The following is a 16,792-nucleotide window of genomic DNA, read 5'->3' on the forward strand; positions in this document are numbered from 1 at the left end:
ACAAAATAGATTCATTCATAGGAAAATGGATACATATTGAAGATATACTACTAAGTGAAATAAATAAGTCACACATGTGTAAATACTGAATAGTTTCTCTGGTGTGAATAAACTGCAATAATACATAAGATCCTAATAAGATAACTGACATTGAGAAATGGGAAGAAAGGAGCTAAAGGTGTAGGGAAGGTGGGACAGGTAGGGGAAGGGTAAAAAAGGAAAAGAAAAAAATGTAAGATAATGAAAAGATGGAAATAAAGTGGTTGTAAATGAGGAGGGGAGTAGGGGATGAAGGGTGGGCAAGGACAAGGGGAAAAAATGAGAACCAAGACTTGTCGTGTAGAGGTACAAGATCCCGACAATGAATGTAACTGTACTGTAGCCCTAAAATGTACCAATAAACTCAAAGCTGAAAAAAAAAGAAACAGTGGTCAAGATAAATATTATTTTAATGCAATATTTTTAAAATAAGAATTTTTACAAAAAAAATCTATGAACAACCAAGTATTAAAATGTGAATAGGAACATTTGTATCATTGATTTTCTTTATGTTGCAGTATCATATCCACTCTAACTCAGTCCAGCACTATTTTTTTTAATATTTTTATTGGTATATTTTTAGATATCCAAGTTCTTGCTCATGGCCTACAAGGATTTTTATGAACCAACACTTACATAATTCCCCCTTATCTGCTGACTCTGTGTTTCAGGCACACTGTACTTTTGCTTTTCCTTGAACATACAAAACTTATATGCAGTTCAGGGTTTTATTTGCATCGTAACTCCTACTTGTAATTCTCCATTTTCCTTTGCCTCATATAAGTTTTTCCTCAGAGTCACTTTCCACCTATACTCTTTCTTTGTCATTTCTTCTGGCACCTTCTGAGTCACTTTCTGCCCATGCTATTTGTCATCTCTTCCAAAAATTAGACCAAAAGTATCTTAGTTATTTACTTGCCTTCTACATATTAAACTATATGAGGGCAAGAAATTTGTCTATATTATCCATGGAAGTATTTCTTAAACCTAGAATATTCTGTCACATTAGCCTATCCAATAAGTACATATTAAATCAGTAAATGATTTCATGGATAATTATATGAATGGTCACTTGAAGGTGGGACCTCCCACGTGGGAGTTAGATCTGACACTAGCAGCCTAGGTGCATAGTGTCTACACACAGTCACTCTTTTCTGAGAACGCATGATTCCCCAGAGTTGTTGGGAATGGTGCTTTTACATTTTTTATTATCAGAAAAGCTCTTTCATTTTCTTCCTACTAAGGTAGCTCTATCTATACTAGATCCTACTTATACAACTATCTATTTATCTGTCTATCCCTGTCTCTCTGTCTCTGTCCCTCTCTGTGTCTCTGTCTCTCTGTCTCGCTATCTCTCTCGCTCTCTCCTCCTCCCCCCACCTCAGATAAGTGAAATCTGATCCTGAGCTAGCAAAAAAAAATTCGCCTGACTTCTTGGAATGAAGTTGGAGGGATTTCTCTTATTCTTTTTTATAGCTTACAACAATAAAAACTAAATATTGTTACTGTCTCAACAAATTATCAGTAAAATTGTTAGAGGAAATATGCAAATTTTTGCAGAAAAATATTATACTTAATCTAGAACAGTGATGAAGAAACTCATTAATTACCAGAACTGATGGGATATAATGAATAACTGTTGCATGTGTCAAAATTCAGACTTTTAAGAAAGTATTACATTATGGGTTCTGTAAACATGTATTGCATTAGGTCCTTTTCTTCTACACAACTGATCATAGATTTATCATGCCAGTTTTTTCCTTTAACATCTCAGAAAAAAATTAAATTGTGATATATTAATTAGATATTTTGAATATGTGAAAATGTTTTAATAACTTTTTTGTTCAAATTCTAATAGAGGATTTCTTCAATTTACTATTGCTATAAAAATAATTCCATAATTTAGTACCTTAAAGCAATTATTTTATTTTGGACATCACTGTCAAAAATATAGAAGTCTTGGCTGGTGATCTTTACTTGGGATTTTTCATGTAAGTATAGTGAAATGGTGATTGGAAGGCTGCATCTAACTGAAGATGTCTCTCTCTCACATGGTAGACACTTGCTGGCTATGAGCAGGTAGCTCAGCGCTGGCTACTTACTAAAGCACCTGCACATAGCCTCTCCAGCTTGATAGTCCCAGATAGTCTGACTTATTCCATGGTGGCTAAAGTAGCCCAGAAAATAAGGCAGAAATTAAACTCTTTATTTGTGCTTGGTCTGGGAAGTAACATGGCACCACATCAGCCATAAACTATTAGCTAAAAGTACATCATCCAGCTTCCAGGAAAGTGGACATCACCCTAACTCTTGATATGAAGTCTAGTTTACCATATAAGAGTATGTGGGATAAGAGATTCTGCTCCAGCCATGTCTAGAAAACAATCCATTATAGGATTTGGGGTCATCAGTGGTTAAGACGAGAAAGATACTAGTGCACAAGAAAGATGCTAGTAATATTGTTTTCATTCTCTTCAGATATTATATTAGTTTTATACACATACACCTTCCAATTAATATGAATTAGAACAAAATTTTAAACTAATCCCTATTTTAACCTGCTACCTTCCTACATGCTTGATGAAACACTTAACCCAAAATTAATAATAAGAGCTTATTAGATGCTGAAAGCAGTGGCATACAAATTATTCCTACATATTAAAAATGTCTGCTTAAAGGGCCAGGGATTTAGCTCAGTGGCACCACACCTGCCTCTTAAGCATAAGGTCCTGAGTTCAATCCCCAGTACCAAAAAAACAAACAAATAAAAAAAAACGATGTCTGTTTAGGAGCAAGTTTATATGATTGCCATTTGGAATAATCAAGAAAAAATAAAAACATTTCATTTCTGTCTATGCTTCAGGCAAGAAAAGAGGAAATAAATGTAAATAAGTAAACTTTCAATGCTAGACTATGGTAAATATTTTATCCATATTAGCATCTACTGCTTTCTGAATATCTATATCTATTCAACCCTCACATCACCTGTGTTGAAGTAGCGAGCCAGTGATACTGACTAGCTCTGATAGAGTTGGTAGTTTGCCAGAAATGAGCTGGAGCTGGGAAACTGCCAGAAAGACCTTAAATAAAGGTTCTAAGAAAGAGCATGGCTAGATTTCCTGAATTTGTGGTGCTTGGGCTTCCTGAGATGAGCACTGTAGGCTTCCTTAAAAATTTCTCTACCTTACCCGGTCTTACACTTTTTGATACCGTGCAGTCACACTTAAATTAAACTGTGGTGACCCTGTTCACTCAATTAGGGCTCATTTACAGTCATTTGCATTGTGGTTTTGATCTCATCAGTGGGTTTTGGGCACCGTATTGTTTCCTAATAGGCCCACATAACTTCAAAAACTTCCCATCCAGACATGAGACTCACAAATCGCAGGAAAAAACCCTGTCAGTCACGGGTACCCAAACACCTCAAATTCTAAGGCCTGGAAAGAAATCCTACTCTAGATCTTGGGGAAGATGTTTGCATACATCCTGCCCACTTGGAACTCTCCCGATTGTACTGCCTAACTAGTTGCTTTATTCCTTGGTCTCTGATTCTGTTTGCAGACCTCCTCACAAATATTAACCCCCGAAAAATCTAAGGGCCAAGACCACTTCACAAAAGCAACACCCAGCCCAGGCCAAACCCTTGACTTTCTGGTAACATTTCCCCAAAGTCATATGGCTAATTTGTAGGAGAGCTTGCATTTGAAACCAGTGTTTAGAGATTTCAAAACTTGTGTTCTTGTCACAGTATCAGTTATACTGAAATATTAGCATAAGCACATGTTTTTTCTTAATGGAGTGACGGTCTGAATGCTTCTTCAGAACTGTCTTTCCTTGACAACATGTATTTTCTAAAAAGTACTTCTACAAAAAATTGCAACTACCAGATAAATGTGCAGCTTTCATAGTGTGACACATAGTGATTTCCTTGAAATGCAGTCATTTGTTTCATCTTGGCTTTTACCACCTTCTGAAAATTCCAGGAAATACAACAGTTTCAAAGGTGAGAACATTTTTATATCTAAACTCATGTAGTCATGGTTTAGAAGTTTCATTCTAACTTGATAAAAAGAAAAGGAAAAGGCAACAGGGATCTTGTTTTTCCTTGCATAAAACTTGTCACCAGATGGTAAATTTTTCATTCAAATCCTTCCAAATATCGTACTTTAATATTCAAAAATATTGTATCTTGCTTGAACATTCAAAAAGTACACAAACCAGCTTATAAGAGGTAAAAAGGGGAAATCTGAAAATGTGCATCAATTAATATGTTTCTGCAATTAATACAAGATTTTATATAAAACTTTATTTTCACCTTAATACATTCACTGAGTTCATATTTCAGGGAACTGAGTTATGATTACAGCCCCAGTAAGACACAAACAGGTCTTCCTTGTTCAGCCGTGGCTATTTTATGCTGACGATGCATCAGTTGTGGACCAGGGGTGTTTGACTCTAACTCTACTATTTAGACACTGTGGATTTGAGTGCCTACTCCAAAAAACCGTATCTATGAATGGGCTTAACTCAACTTAGTCATGCGTGAGTAGAAGGTTCCTTTGGTGGTTAATATGGCTATTCCTATAAGAATCTTTGAAGTGGATGAGAATTAACCATCTTCCCCTCACTGTTAGGTTATAATGACATAAAAGTTCAGACCACATTCTACATAAATATGATTATTAAACAAGCATTTCTCCACCAAAAAAGGCACGAACAGTTTATGCACTTTGTTAAGCAAGCTCAGTGAAACCCAAGCGGTCTGTCCTTTCTCAAGTTTATACACCACTGTGGAGGATCAGCTCACACCAGAGGCAGTAGCAGCTCTGGTTCAGGGGCAGCTCTGGTTGTCTTACATTCTCAGCAACCAGAAGCTGTTCTGATCCGTAAGTGGACCCAAGATCATTTGGGAATCTAACCAGACAGCATTTTCATGGATAAAATTCATTATGCTTAGAAGTCCAGTTGGAATCATCATAGTAGTCGCTAAACAAAGTGAAATTGTTGCAAACACACTAGTTAAGAGCCAGTCTGTGCCTTCTTACATTTTATTTTTATTTAACAAATAATTGTATATATTTGCAGAATGCAAAGTGATGTTTTCACATGTTTACAATGTAGAATGATCATCTCAGCTGATTAACAAACCCACTACCTGACATACTTGTCAATTTTGTGGTTAAAAATCGAGAAGTCAGAGCTAGGATTTGAACCCAAGGCCTTAAACATGCCAGGTATTTATTGTGGTCACCATTCTGTGACTAGACCACTAAAGTTTATTTTTCCTGTCTAAAACTGAATTCTTCATTAGAGTACTTTACCACCCCTGTAGTTGACTACAGGGACACAAGCTATACAGTTGAGCTAATCAGCACATCCATACTATCTGCATGGTCTATTGTAAAATGTTTTAATACAAAAGTGTTTAAACATAAAAAGTATAACAATTGCTGCTAAATAAATCTCACATACAGTGTCAGCAACAGGGAAATGACTAAGATAGATTTTGGTACCATAAAAGTGGGTCTTTGCTGTGACACTACCTGACCATGTGGTTCCGAAACATTTGGAACTGGCTTGCAGGAGGAGTTTGGAAAGGTTTAGAAATGCAGGTGAGGGAAGCAGGTTTAGAATGTTGTGAGCTGACCTTGATGGGAGATTCTAGTCAGAGCTCAGCAATGATAGAACTAGTAGTAGTTTGACAATCCTTAAAGACAAACTAAACGTATTTTACATAAACGGATGCACATAGATTTTAGTCTTGCTTTGGTACCATTCCTTTCTGTGCCCCTATTTGTACCTTTTAGAATATAAATGCTTATCTTGTGTCATTGTATGTTGGAAATGTTTGACTTTCTTTTCATTTTTACAAGCACTACACAACTGAGTCTGCCTTAAATCTCAGAGAATTTGGACTTGGCCTTTTCAGCAAGGCTGAAACTTAGAACTTTGGCACTTATGTAAAATGATAAATACTAGATTAAGGGCACCCCGCAGTGTATCACTGGAATCTCAACGACAAGCACATCAGCTCTAATACTTTAGAGGAAATTATTCTTGGGGCACAGTTACAAGACCAGTATGAATTATTTTAGATGTGCTAAGAGGAGACAATAACTTTAGGGGACAAAAGCAGTGTATGTATGAAACTACTGAGATTTTAAGTCTCACAATCCATTTGTGAAAGTCCAGGTAGTTTAGAATGGCATGTATTGAAAAGAGCTTACGGTGACCGCATCAATTAGATCTTATGTATTAAGTCAGGAGTGAACTTTCCTGGAAAATGGACTATGGGAAGAATGTTATTCAAAAAGTAATGTAAATTTGAAAGAGGTCACACCAAGAGCAGCGTAGATGATGGCTTTAAACAGGATTGAGGAGGAGGCAGTTGAGGGAGGGCATGCATATGAGAAACGGGAGGCACAGAGAGCAGTGAAGGAGACAGACTTAAAACTGATGAGTTTTCCTTACTTAGAAGTATGTGTAACTTTAAAATAAAAGTAGAAGAATATGACATGTGCTTCTTCTCGTTATCAGATCCTAGCATCTACCCTCTCTAGATTCTCTTTGCTCTTCTCCTCCTGTTTGCTTTGTGTTACATTTGCTCAGTACTTCATACTGCTCAACACCTTCACTAAAGATGTTTCTCTCAGTCAACCAAGTAGTAACTACAATTTATTATGGTACCTATTTTATTTCTGTAAGCACTACAAACTGTAATCTCACAGAAATGCATTAATATCACAATATGCAATATTGTACAAACTCCTCTCCTGGAGTAATTGACAATATCAGACTTACTAGAAGTGGAAAGTAATAATGAAAACAAAATATGGTGTATAGTTGCATCAAAATTACAAATTATTCTAAGTGACTATGCAGTCACTGGGTTCTTTAAGCTAGTATATTCATATATTATAAAACTCAAAATAAGACCTTTTGCCTATCCCATAATCTATCCATTCTGCACATGTATATCCTTTACAGTAAGACATTTTCTGAAATTCCTATATAATGCCCCCTGTTTTCTAATAAAATGTTTTTCTTGAAAATTCTGTAAAACTTTATAAGAATATAAATAGTAAAATAAATATACACAATCTAAAAACCATATGGTTAACTGGGAAAGAAACTGTATATCACACCAAAGAGTGTGATATACAAACTCTAGAGATATATAAAATCCATTTAACCACCACATTCATGTAACAGTAAACAGTATATAATTTAATATTTTAAAGTTTTTCAAAAGGAATTTCAGAACCTTGAAGAATATTAAGAATAGGAAAAGTCACCTATGTTATCAATACTTGAAAATGTCATTTCTATTAAATGTTCTTCTACTAAATTAAATATGAAATGAGACAATTTACTATGCCAAAGTCGAAGAAGAATGTAGAAAGAAAGCTAAAAATCAAAAGCAGAGTGATTTATTGTTACCAATTTGATTTAACAAAATACACCAAAAAATATGTATTATGTACCTTTTAGATCTACATTGAAAAAGATGAAAGATAAGTTAACTACCAAATGTTACATCTCATAAGTAGAGATACTACAAGTAATCACCTGTGAATATTTGTATTGATAGTAATTATACTGAGTACACTGTCATGTTAACATGCTAAATGTTAGCATTTAATAAATGCACCGCCCACCTTTTTTACAATGTGACAATTTCTATATCTTCTTATCATATTCACAGAAAAATATGTATTGTCAATATTAAAAATAATATTTTAAAGGAGAATTAAAACTTTAGCAGTGAAAAGTACTATACATATTTCAGGACTCAGTGTTATTTATTTTAAGACAAGAATAACTTTTAGAGGTAAAGATGTCAATAGCTGGACAAATTTTTTTAAATGTGACTCAGAAACCATGTTACAAACTTAATTCTGCCAAGACTTCTAGCGTATCAGTTTCATTTCAATAATCTAACTAAAAAATGTCAAGAAATAAGGAATTTAGTCAGTGAAAATTGCACTCATGGATTTGCACATATTTCCTTCTGATATTTCAGTAGTAATTTTAGAAGTTCGGGAAATCTTGGAAAGATTTGTTTATTGAGTTCACACACGCCAGGCTTCTGACAATACTGCCAAGTATAGACTGTATATGAAGTAATATGTGCAGAGTCTACTTGGCAAAGTATACATTTTCTTTTTTGAACCAATTATATTTGCTTCATATAATGTTTTCTGATTTGTTAACATATAAATATTGTGAAGTTGGAAACAACTCTATTATAAAATTCTCTTTTAATTCTCTCCAGGAAGAAGTAGCATAGAATATAGAAAAAAACATTATAATACTTTCAAGCGTTATGCAATATATATTCAGAAGAAAATGTTTTGATGCCTAGTCATGAAAAGATATTTAGAAGAGCATTCATTCAAGCCGGGGGTGTAGCTCAGCAGTGCCATGCCTACCTGGCAAGCACAAGGTTCTGAGTTCAATTCCAGGTATAGGAAAAAAAATGTAGAATGATATTCATTTACTTTGTGATACAAAATATGCTTTACATTTTTAATAAAAATACCAAATTATCCCTTAGATCAATATATTTAATAACATATCTTTTGAGGTTTTGTTTTAGTAATCTAAGGGACTATTTCTAGTCAAATGATATTTCTATGCTATAGATAATATTTTTTGCACTTAAAAAGTTTAAAATACATGTATATATGACTGGTTACCAGAATAATTATTTCTATTAATAAACAACAGTACATAATTTAGAAGACAAGAACTTCCAAGTGAAGTCAGTTAAAGGAGCATAGTAGAGGCAAACTACAATCATTCTAAATGTTAATGTTACAGGAAATATCTATACTCACACTGTTTGGAAATTTCCTTTGCATATCCTTTAATTACTTTAATACTTTTATATGTTTAAAACAAGTTGAGCTCTTTTACTCTCATGGCCTTTAGGCCCAATTCCAAATGATCAAATTGAAAATGGTGGCAAGTTCCAGGGAAGGATTGCAGAAAAATAAAAAGAGTGAAAGGACCAGAAACTTGGTTAATCTATGCTTTCTTACAGTTTGATACCAATATAACTTTCCTACGGAAGCTAATTAAAAATTATCATTAAAATAGATTCAAAATAAGCAATGAAGCAAAAATGTATATCTTTACAAACTTAGGTGAACATGTGGATATAAATACACACACACACACACACACACACAATCTATATTTATCTTTCTGAATGTTTTTATTTCCAGACTCAACTTTTCTGAGGAAAAATACACAATAGAGTACTGAAAAAATATATGCTAGGCTTTGATCATATATTTTGTAAAATTCATCTCTTCTATAAACTGCCTAAAGCGGATAGTGAATGCATTATTAAAAACTAAATTCCCCATGGAGTACGTAAAATGTTAACAAAATCTTCATCATCTACTATCCCTAAGCTTAGACCTTCATAGTAATCTTCAAATTCACCATATGACACTTTATCAGACTTGCCGCTGGCATCTTTTAATGTTTCTAGAAAAGATGATTTGATTTCCTCCTCTGTGGAATGGCCTGTAAAATAGTGTGCAAAGGTTGAACAAAATGACTAGTGATGATAAACGCATACTTATTCATTTTATGAAACCGTTATGAGAATTTAAATTCTCATATCAAACTTTGAATGTACTTACACATGAGCTAGAATTAATTCCTCCTAATTTGCCACTCCCCACCTCTCTCCCATTTATCTGTCCTCAGGATTTCAGTGGAAAATATAGAAGAAAAAAAATCATTAACTTTTTAATAACAAAAGAGGAATTCAAAGATGAAAAGCTACAGATGGTGGTCAGATAATACTCAAAAAAGAATAAATAGAGGTACATATTTTTAAAAAGTAAGAAAGGGTAAACACAAATTCTTTGTGACCTTCTCTGAAACATTTTAAAGTCAGGTTGCATTTTTTTTTTTCGCTTGGTTTTGTTTTGGATTGTTTTTTTGAGACAGGGTCTCACTACATCGTTCAGCTGGCCTTGGACTCACCATGAAGCCCAGGCTGGCCTTGAACTCTCAGAGATCCCGTCTCAGCCTTTACACAGGTTCAGGTTGCCTTTTGAAGAAATGGGAATACCACCCTAATCATTTGTCTAACAAAATGGACAACTTAGGGTAAGAGATCCTTCCAACAAGCCTGAAATTCATTAATAGACATAGATAATGAAACACTGAAAGTGCTTTTCATGCTAAAGAAATGCGGCCTTTCAAAAATACACATAAAAATAGAGAAAAAAGTGATTGTTTCATTTCAAAACTAGCTGAATATAAAACGACTAGTTCTTATGCAATGTAAAGAATGGTAATGTACAACAATAAAATAAATTTGTAGTTGACTTAGTTACATCTAAAAACTAATTAAGACCTAATCTATATGAAAACAAATTTTAGGAGAAATTTCTCTTCCATATACTTGAATAGCTATGTTTTAACACTAATTTCTTTTTAAATTTATTTTCTTTTATCTATTAAATTTACTGGTACTTTTAGGTATACAGTAGTTACATTCATCCCTGGGATCTTGTACCTTTACATGATGTATCTTGCATCTTCTTTTTTCTCCATACCCCTTCCCTCCCTTTACCCCCTCCACCCTTCTTTGAGGCCATACTCTTAATTGAAATAAATAGAATACACGTGTAAATACCGAATAGTTTCTCTGGTGTGAAAAACTAAAAGGGTAAATAAGGTTCAAATTGTATAAGTGATAATATGAAATAGGAAGAAAAGGTCTAAAGGACAAGGGGAAGTGGGAAGGATAGGGGAAAGGAAAGAGGGAAAAGGACAATATAAGGAATACAAGAAAAGGAAAAAATAGAAACATACTCTTTGAAAATTTCTTAATTAAATTTATTTTTCAAGTAGTTAAAAACTCCGTATTTCCTTAAAATCTCCCTCCTAGAAATAGCTACCTTCCACAACTGTAACTAATTTTTTAAAAATTCTTATGGACACTAGTATTTCTAATACCACTTTACAAAATGTATTGGGGTATCATATCTCCATTACACTTTAAAATGCCTTTTATATAATAAATTACTTAAGTAAAAAATAGATTATTTTCCATGGTTAAAGTTAAAAGAAAGAAGAGAAAAGAAAAAAATATGAGAAATGGAAACAAAGTCTTTGTAAATAGGGAAGGGTGGAGGGGGTGAAAGGAGACCAGGGAAATGAGGAAAAATAAGAACAAAGGCAAGTCATGTAAAGGTACAAGATCCCAATGATGAATGTAACTGCACTGTATACCTAAAATGTACCAATGAATTTAATGAAAAAAATTAATCAGATGTAAGAGCCTCAATTTAAAACTGTAAATTGTAAACATGTTGCATCCCAAAGATAGCCAAGTGAATAAATTATAATTTATAATGACAGTATAGTATTTCTTATTTTTTAATGTTAATGTGTCTTTATTGGAGGAATTCCTTTTTAATTTAATTTAATTTATTGGTATATTCTAGGTACATGGTACAGTTACATTCATTACTGGGATCTTGTACCTTTACATGCCAGGTCTTGGTTCTCATTTTTTCCCCTTGTCCCCACCCTCCCTTCACCCCCTCCTTCCCTCCCCCCTTCAAGTATTTCTTTTTTAAAAAATAATAAATTTTTCTGTTTTTAAGAGTGTTTAGCTTACTAGCTAATCCTCCTTCATATGACTACAAAGACAAAGTATGAAACCTTTGAAATTAACCAAGGCTTATTGAACAAACACAAAAACAAAACCCTCCTGCATCTACAGTTCAGGGACACAGAATAAAACTGAAGATATTTAAATTGCCTAATATAGATTGTTTTAAAATACCAAAAGGAAAAAATACGCAAGGTTGAAAACCATCTAGTTTTGAAATAAATAAAGTATTTTGTTCTTATGCAAGAACAAAGTTTTAATATGACTAAAGACAAAGAAACAGAGACTGTCAGGAGTTTAAAGGGTAAAAAATATACTAACTCAACACTAGAAATTATCTCATACAAACTGTTATTCGTTGAGTCATTGATAAAAAATACAACTATTTTGATCTAAAATAATTAAAAATTTATGTCAATAATGGTTAATTTTAATTTTCAAAAACAATTCTGTTTTGACTTCTCAGATAAAAGTACTAAATATATCAAGAAACTGAAGTAATTACAGTATATCTTCCTTAATATTGAATTAAAATTATAAAATAACAGCATTCTATATTAATAGGATATAACTAAAATGATAAATTAGAAAGACAATATTCATAAAAGATGGTCAAAAATATTCATAAAATGGACAAATGCTTAATAAATATATGAAAATGTTTTACCTTCCTTGTAACCAGAGAAATGCAAACAATTTTTTTTCATCTCTCATATTGACCAAAGGTTAAAACTGTTGGCAAATTTATGAAGGAAAAAAATTGTACAACTAAGATGGTACAATCTAGTATGGTTATCTTACAATCTAATTTGGAAATGTCCATTAACACTTAAAAAAAATAAATATCCCAGTAATTGTAGCAACTGACATCACTCCTGACAAACAGAAAAAAATGAACCTAAGAAGTCACAAATAAGCATTATATTGTTTCACGGGTTGTGCATTAATAATTAGAAATTAAAAATCCAGCAACAGAGAATGGCTATGTAACCTGTAGTACACCGATTTGTGAAATAAATAATGCACAACAAACAAGACTAAGGTGAATCAGTGAGGGTTAACATGGAGATACTTCCAAGACATATTGCTGAGTATAAAAAACCAACTATATAACAATGTTAAATGCACCTCTGATGTCCAAAAATACTTCAAAAAGTATTAGATATTCATCACATGTAACAGCTATGAAAAAATCATGGAATAACAACTGAAATATGTTCGGTTCACGAACACTTTTGGTTCACAAACAGAAGCATTTGGCAAGACTGGTTTTGCTTGCAAACTCTGCCTTGAGTGATGAACATAACTGCTGCCATCTTTCCCACACGAACGTGACCACGGCCATCTTTTCCAGAATCTTCGGCACGAATAAAATTCGTGAACCAAGGTAACATGTATATATTAAATGATAGTAATTTTTACTTCTCTGGAGAACCAATGTAATGAAATGTAGGGAGTTATGATGGCCAAGTGCTTTCTTTGTAACAAGAATGCATTTATAATCTAATTATTTAATTATTTGAATTATTTAGTATATTCAAAAATACAATCATAAATAAATCTCTACAGCTACTTTAAAATTTACTGTATCTCAAAACTTTGATCGAAATATCATCCACTGTATGTATAAATCCAACCCTAAAAAAAGGCATTCCCTTATTCAGTCATAAATCCTCAAGTACGGATAACTACATAAGTAGATACAGTAAAATTGCGCTGGGAATCCGCATATGCAATCATCTAGTCTCTAAATCTCTTACGTTCTTTTAACAAATTCCTCATTCTCTCCTAAGTGAGAAATGAGTTTTAACTCAATTGTAACGTTGAAGAAGCAAGTAAGTATACACAATAGACCTAAGAATTTTTCAATGAAGAAGGAAAAATTGTTCTCAAGCTTCTGGTCAAACAAAAAGTATTTCCTATCTTAATGTTTTCAGATTATGCTTTAAATTAATGGGTTTTAAAGTGATATTTTGACTAACACTTTCAAAATCGAATGTATTTTGACTCAATAGTTACCTGAAATTACTTGAGGATGTTTCTTTGCACAATAACATTTTCTTATGTTTATAATAGGCACAACACCAGTTTTGTTGAAATCTAGTTTCATAAAGACCTAAAGAGAGAAAGGTTATTTTTAAGACATGAGAAACTGATTTTTCTATTTTGCAGTAGGCAGTTTCTGAGCTACAATGAAGACACTTGAAAAGTATTGAACTGATATAAGAGAGAAGCTTAACCTCAAGAATTTAACCTAACCTCTGTTGCCCAGAAGAGCTGGGTATAAGACCTCTCATGTAACTTGTAGTTGAGGACCAAAACATATTGCCAGGAGGTCATTTTAACTCAAATGTGAGCTTGCAAATATTTCTCCAGTAAAATCAATGAAATAATCAAGTACTTTTAGAATGAATGTTATTACTCTATTTCTTAAACTTTAACATTGCTTTTAGAAATACCACTTTATTGCTTCTCTGATTCAGTGCAACTCTGAATATCATAAACCAACCCAAAATATTTCCTTGTGAAGATGCTGAAGTACACAGGATCACACAAGCTACCAAAAGCAATGTTCCACATTGACGAAAGAGTGAAAAACAGAATCAAGCTTGTTTACACACACTATGGAGCTCAAAGAAACCTCACTGCTACTGTAGAGTGAATTGGAATCCTCCTGACTCAGCCTCCCAGGGGGCTGAATTACAGGCATGTACCACTGCATCTGGCTCGTTTTTACCTCTATTCCCAAGACCAAGACAGAAGAGCAACCACAAAAAAATCCAATTTCTACTCCTGATATTCAAACCTATCGCCAGTACATGTAAAGTATAAATAAGTACAAATTTATAAATATTAGGTAGTATATTTATTTAAGGTTTCTGTTGAGTCTTTTGGCTGATAATGATAGAGATTTTAACTTTTGTGTTGGGAGCTTATATTTGACATAATTGCTCATACCACTCTTTACATAATACTGTTTTAATATTAGATGCATGTAAATTTTACATGAGGTCCACACACAAAAGAAAAAGATCACTGTAGACACAAATTTTACTGTAAAAAATAGCCACCAGAAGCCAAGTAAACTGTAGTTTTCTATAAAAATCAGGTCCCCTGTTTTAATTCCTATTTATCATGATTATTGTGATCTTCATTTGAACATTCAGTCAGCATTATAAAAACCAGAATGATGCTTTTAACCATCTTTTAAAATAACGTTTTGAACACTGACACTGGGACAGTTACAAACTAAGAATTTTATCTCATTCAACCCTTATTATTAACTCTATGGGACAGGAAACTGACGATCATTTCATTACATTTATAAAGCTAGTCATTTATAGACAAATTTGATTTCAAATTTTATTTTCCTTTTATATGTTTTTTCTAAAACTCATTCATAAGTTATTGTGGTTTCTTTCTGGGTACATTTATAAGCATATGTGCATTACCTGCATTACTGGTAAATGATAAAACATGTTTAAAATTAAAAGTTTAATTCAGGTTTAAAAATAATGAAACTAACAACCAATCAAAAGTAATAATTTGAAATATTAATTAACAGTTACCTTTCGAACAAATGATTTTCTATATTCATTCATTTCACCAATAATGGCACGTCTGAATTCTCCATAATCAACTTTGTCCTTGCTGTTGCCATTGGCAATCAGAATTATCCATGAGGATTCAAAATCCTAGAAGTATTCAGCATTTCTGTTATATCTTTAAGTCATATATGGCCACAAGAAATTGTACTCCTATTTTGTTACATCTCCTACAAGACTAGATAAGGTAGCTAACAAATTGTTTTTTAAAAACTACACATAAATCCAATCAAACCCCAATGAATATTGCATAAAGGCACTCAGAGGTGAACAGCTCTTTAATCAGTTATGCACAGTCCCTAAGATGAATGTGAACTTTGCGTACTGCAAACAATTTTAATAAAATTTGGGGAAAAAAAGGTGAGTAGCAACAAAACCTCATGAATGTTTAAGTTATTTTATTGTTGATCGACAAGTTGTAATTATACGTATTTATGGAGACAATCTGGTGTCTGAATACATGCATATATTGCAGAATATTAACTCAGACTAACATAACCATCACCTCAAATACTTATCATTTCTTTGTAGTGAGAATATTTAAAATCCTTTTTAGCTACTTTGAGATATACAATATGGTATTATTAGCTACGGTCATTATGCTGTGCAGTATACAGGACCACTAAAAAGTACCCCGCCTGTCTTATAAAGCTTTGTGCCTTTTAACCAAGTTTTCCCTTTACACTGCCTCTGCATCACTACCACGAGCCCCATCCCTCCCCTACTTCTGCAGCTCAGCCAAGCCCTGATCACAAATTGATCCCTTTCAGTTCAATTCTTATGTACTAAAAAAAAAATGGTTACCATGTAGCTGCTTTTGAAGATTTCATTATGTATATTTTATCTATGACAATTCAAAATCACTTCAGATTCTGAAATGTTTCCCACGGCATTGTGACCACTAACTGCATTTCTGCTAGTCTTCTGGCTTGAAAGTATAGAGATTTGAATACTCTAATACGATTCTATAATTTACACTGAAAGGTGTAATTTTGAGTTAAGCCCTTATGCCAGCTTGTTCGCTTCGCTATTGACATTTACTTCTTTGGCAAATGTACTGTTTCATAGAATATTCTATTCACAGCATTCCTAACAACGGAGAAATTGCAGCTTGCATTCTTAAACCCAAATAAATACACTTTCAATGCTTCAATCAAGTTGTTAGCTTTAAATGAGAATGTAAATAAAACACCTAGCAAGGCGCCTGGCAAATAAGTACCCAACAAATGTTTGCTTTCATCTCCTCCTAAATTTTTCAAATAAAGCTTCAATTAGAAAACTAAATCTCAAGATGTTCTGCCTCCCTTCAATTCTCACCAATGCATACTTTTTGACTTGCGTAATTCCCTGTACAATACAGAGATTTAAGTTGACTGTGCCGTTCAATTGAAAGTGAGCTTGACCTTTAAAAACATGAGTAATATGAACAGGATAAAATACATTTGCTAGCCCAACTCATAGAATTCTAGAATTAAAGGATATTTTTTAAAATTTAAAAGGG

The 16,792-nt window shown here is 33.1% G+C and overlaps 1 protein-coding gene across 9 annotated transcripts in view; it reads right to left on the reverse strand.

Annotated features, from left to right (window-relative positions):
• Nucleotides 1-9,322: 9,322 nt before the first annotated feature.
• The window catches only part of Caps2 (calcyphosine 2), a 64,161-nt gene continuing 56,691 nt past the window's right edge, over nucleotides 9,323-16,792 (reverse strand). For all 9 annotated transcript variants that reach the window (XM_010639576.3, XM_033763782.1, XM_010639573.2 and 6 more), the window contains 3 exons: nucleotides 15,256-15,381; nucleotides 13,706-13,802; nucleotides 9,323-9,576 (listed from right to left, as the gene is read on the reverse strand). In XM_010639576.3, coding sequence (XP_010637878.1) covers nucleotides 9,401-9,576; nucleotides 13,706-13,802; nucleotides 15,256-15,381 — 399 coding nt within the window. In that variant the 3' untranslated portion in view covers nucleotides 9,323-9,400. The remainder of the gene's footprint in view (nucleotides 9,577-13,705; nucleotides 13,803-15,255; nucleotides 15,382-16,792) is intronic.

This window comes from Fukomys damarensis, unplaced genomic scaffold (assembly GCF_012274545.1).
Source record: "Fukomys damarensis isolate Sample0158 unplaced genomic scaffold, DMR_v1.0_HiC HiC_scaffold_15, whole genome shotgun sequence".
Taxonomy (NCBI): Eukaryota; Metazoa; Chordata; class Mammalia; order Rodentia; family Bathyergidae; genus Fukomys; species Fukomys damarensis.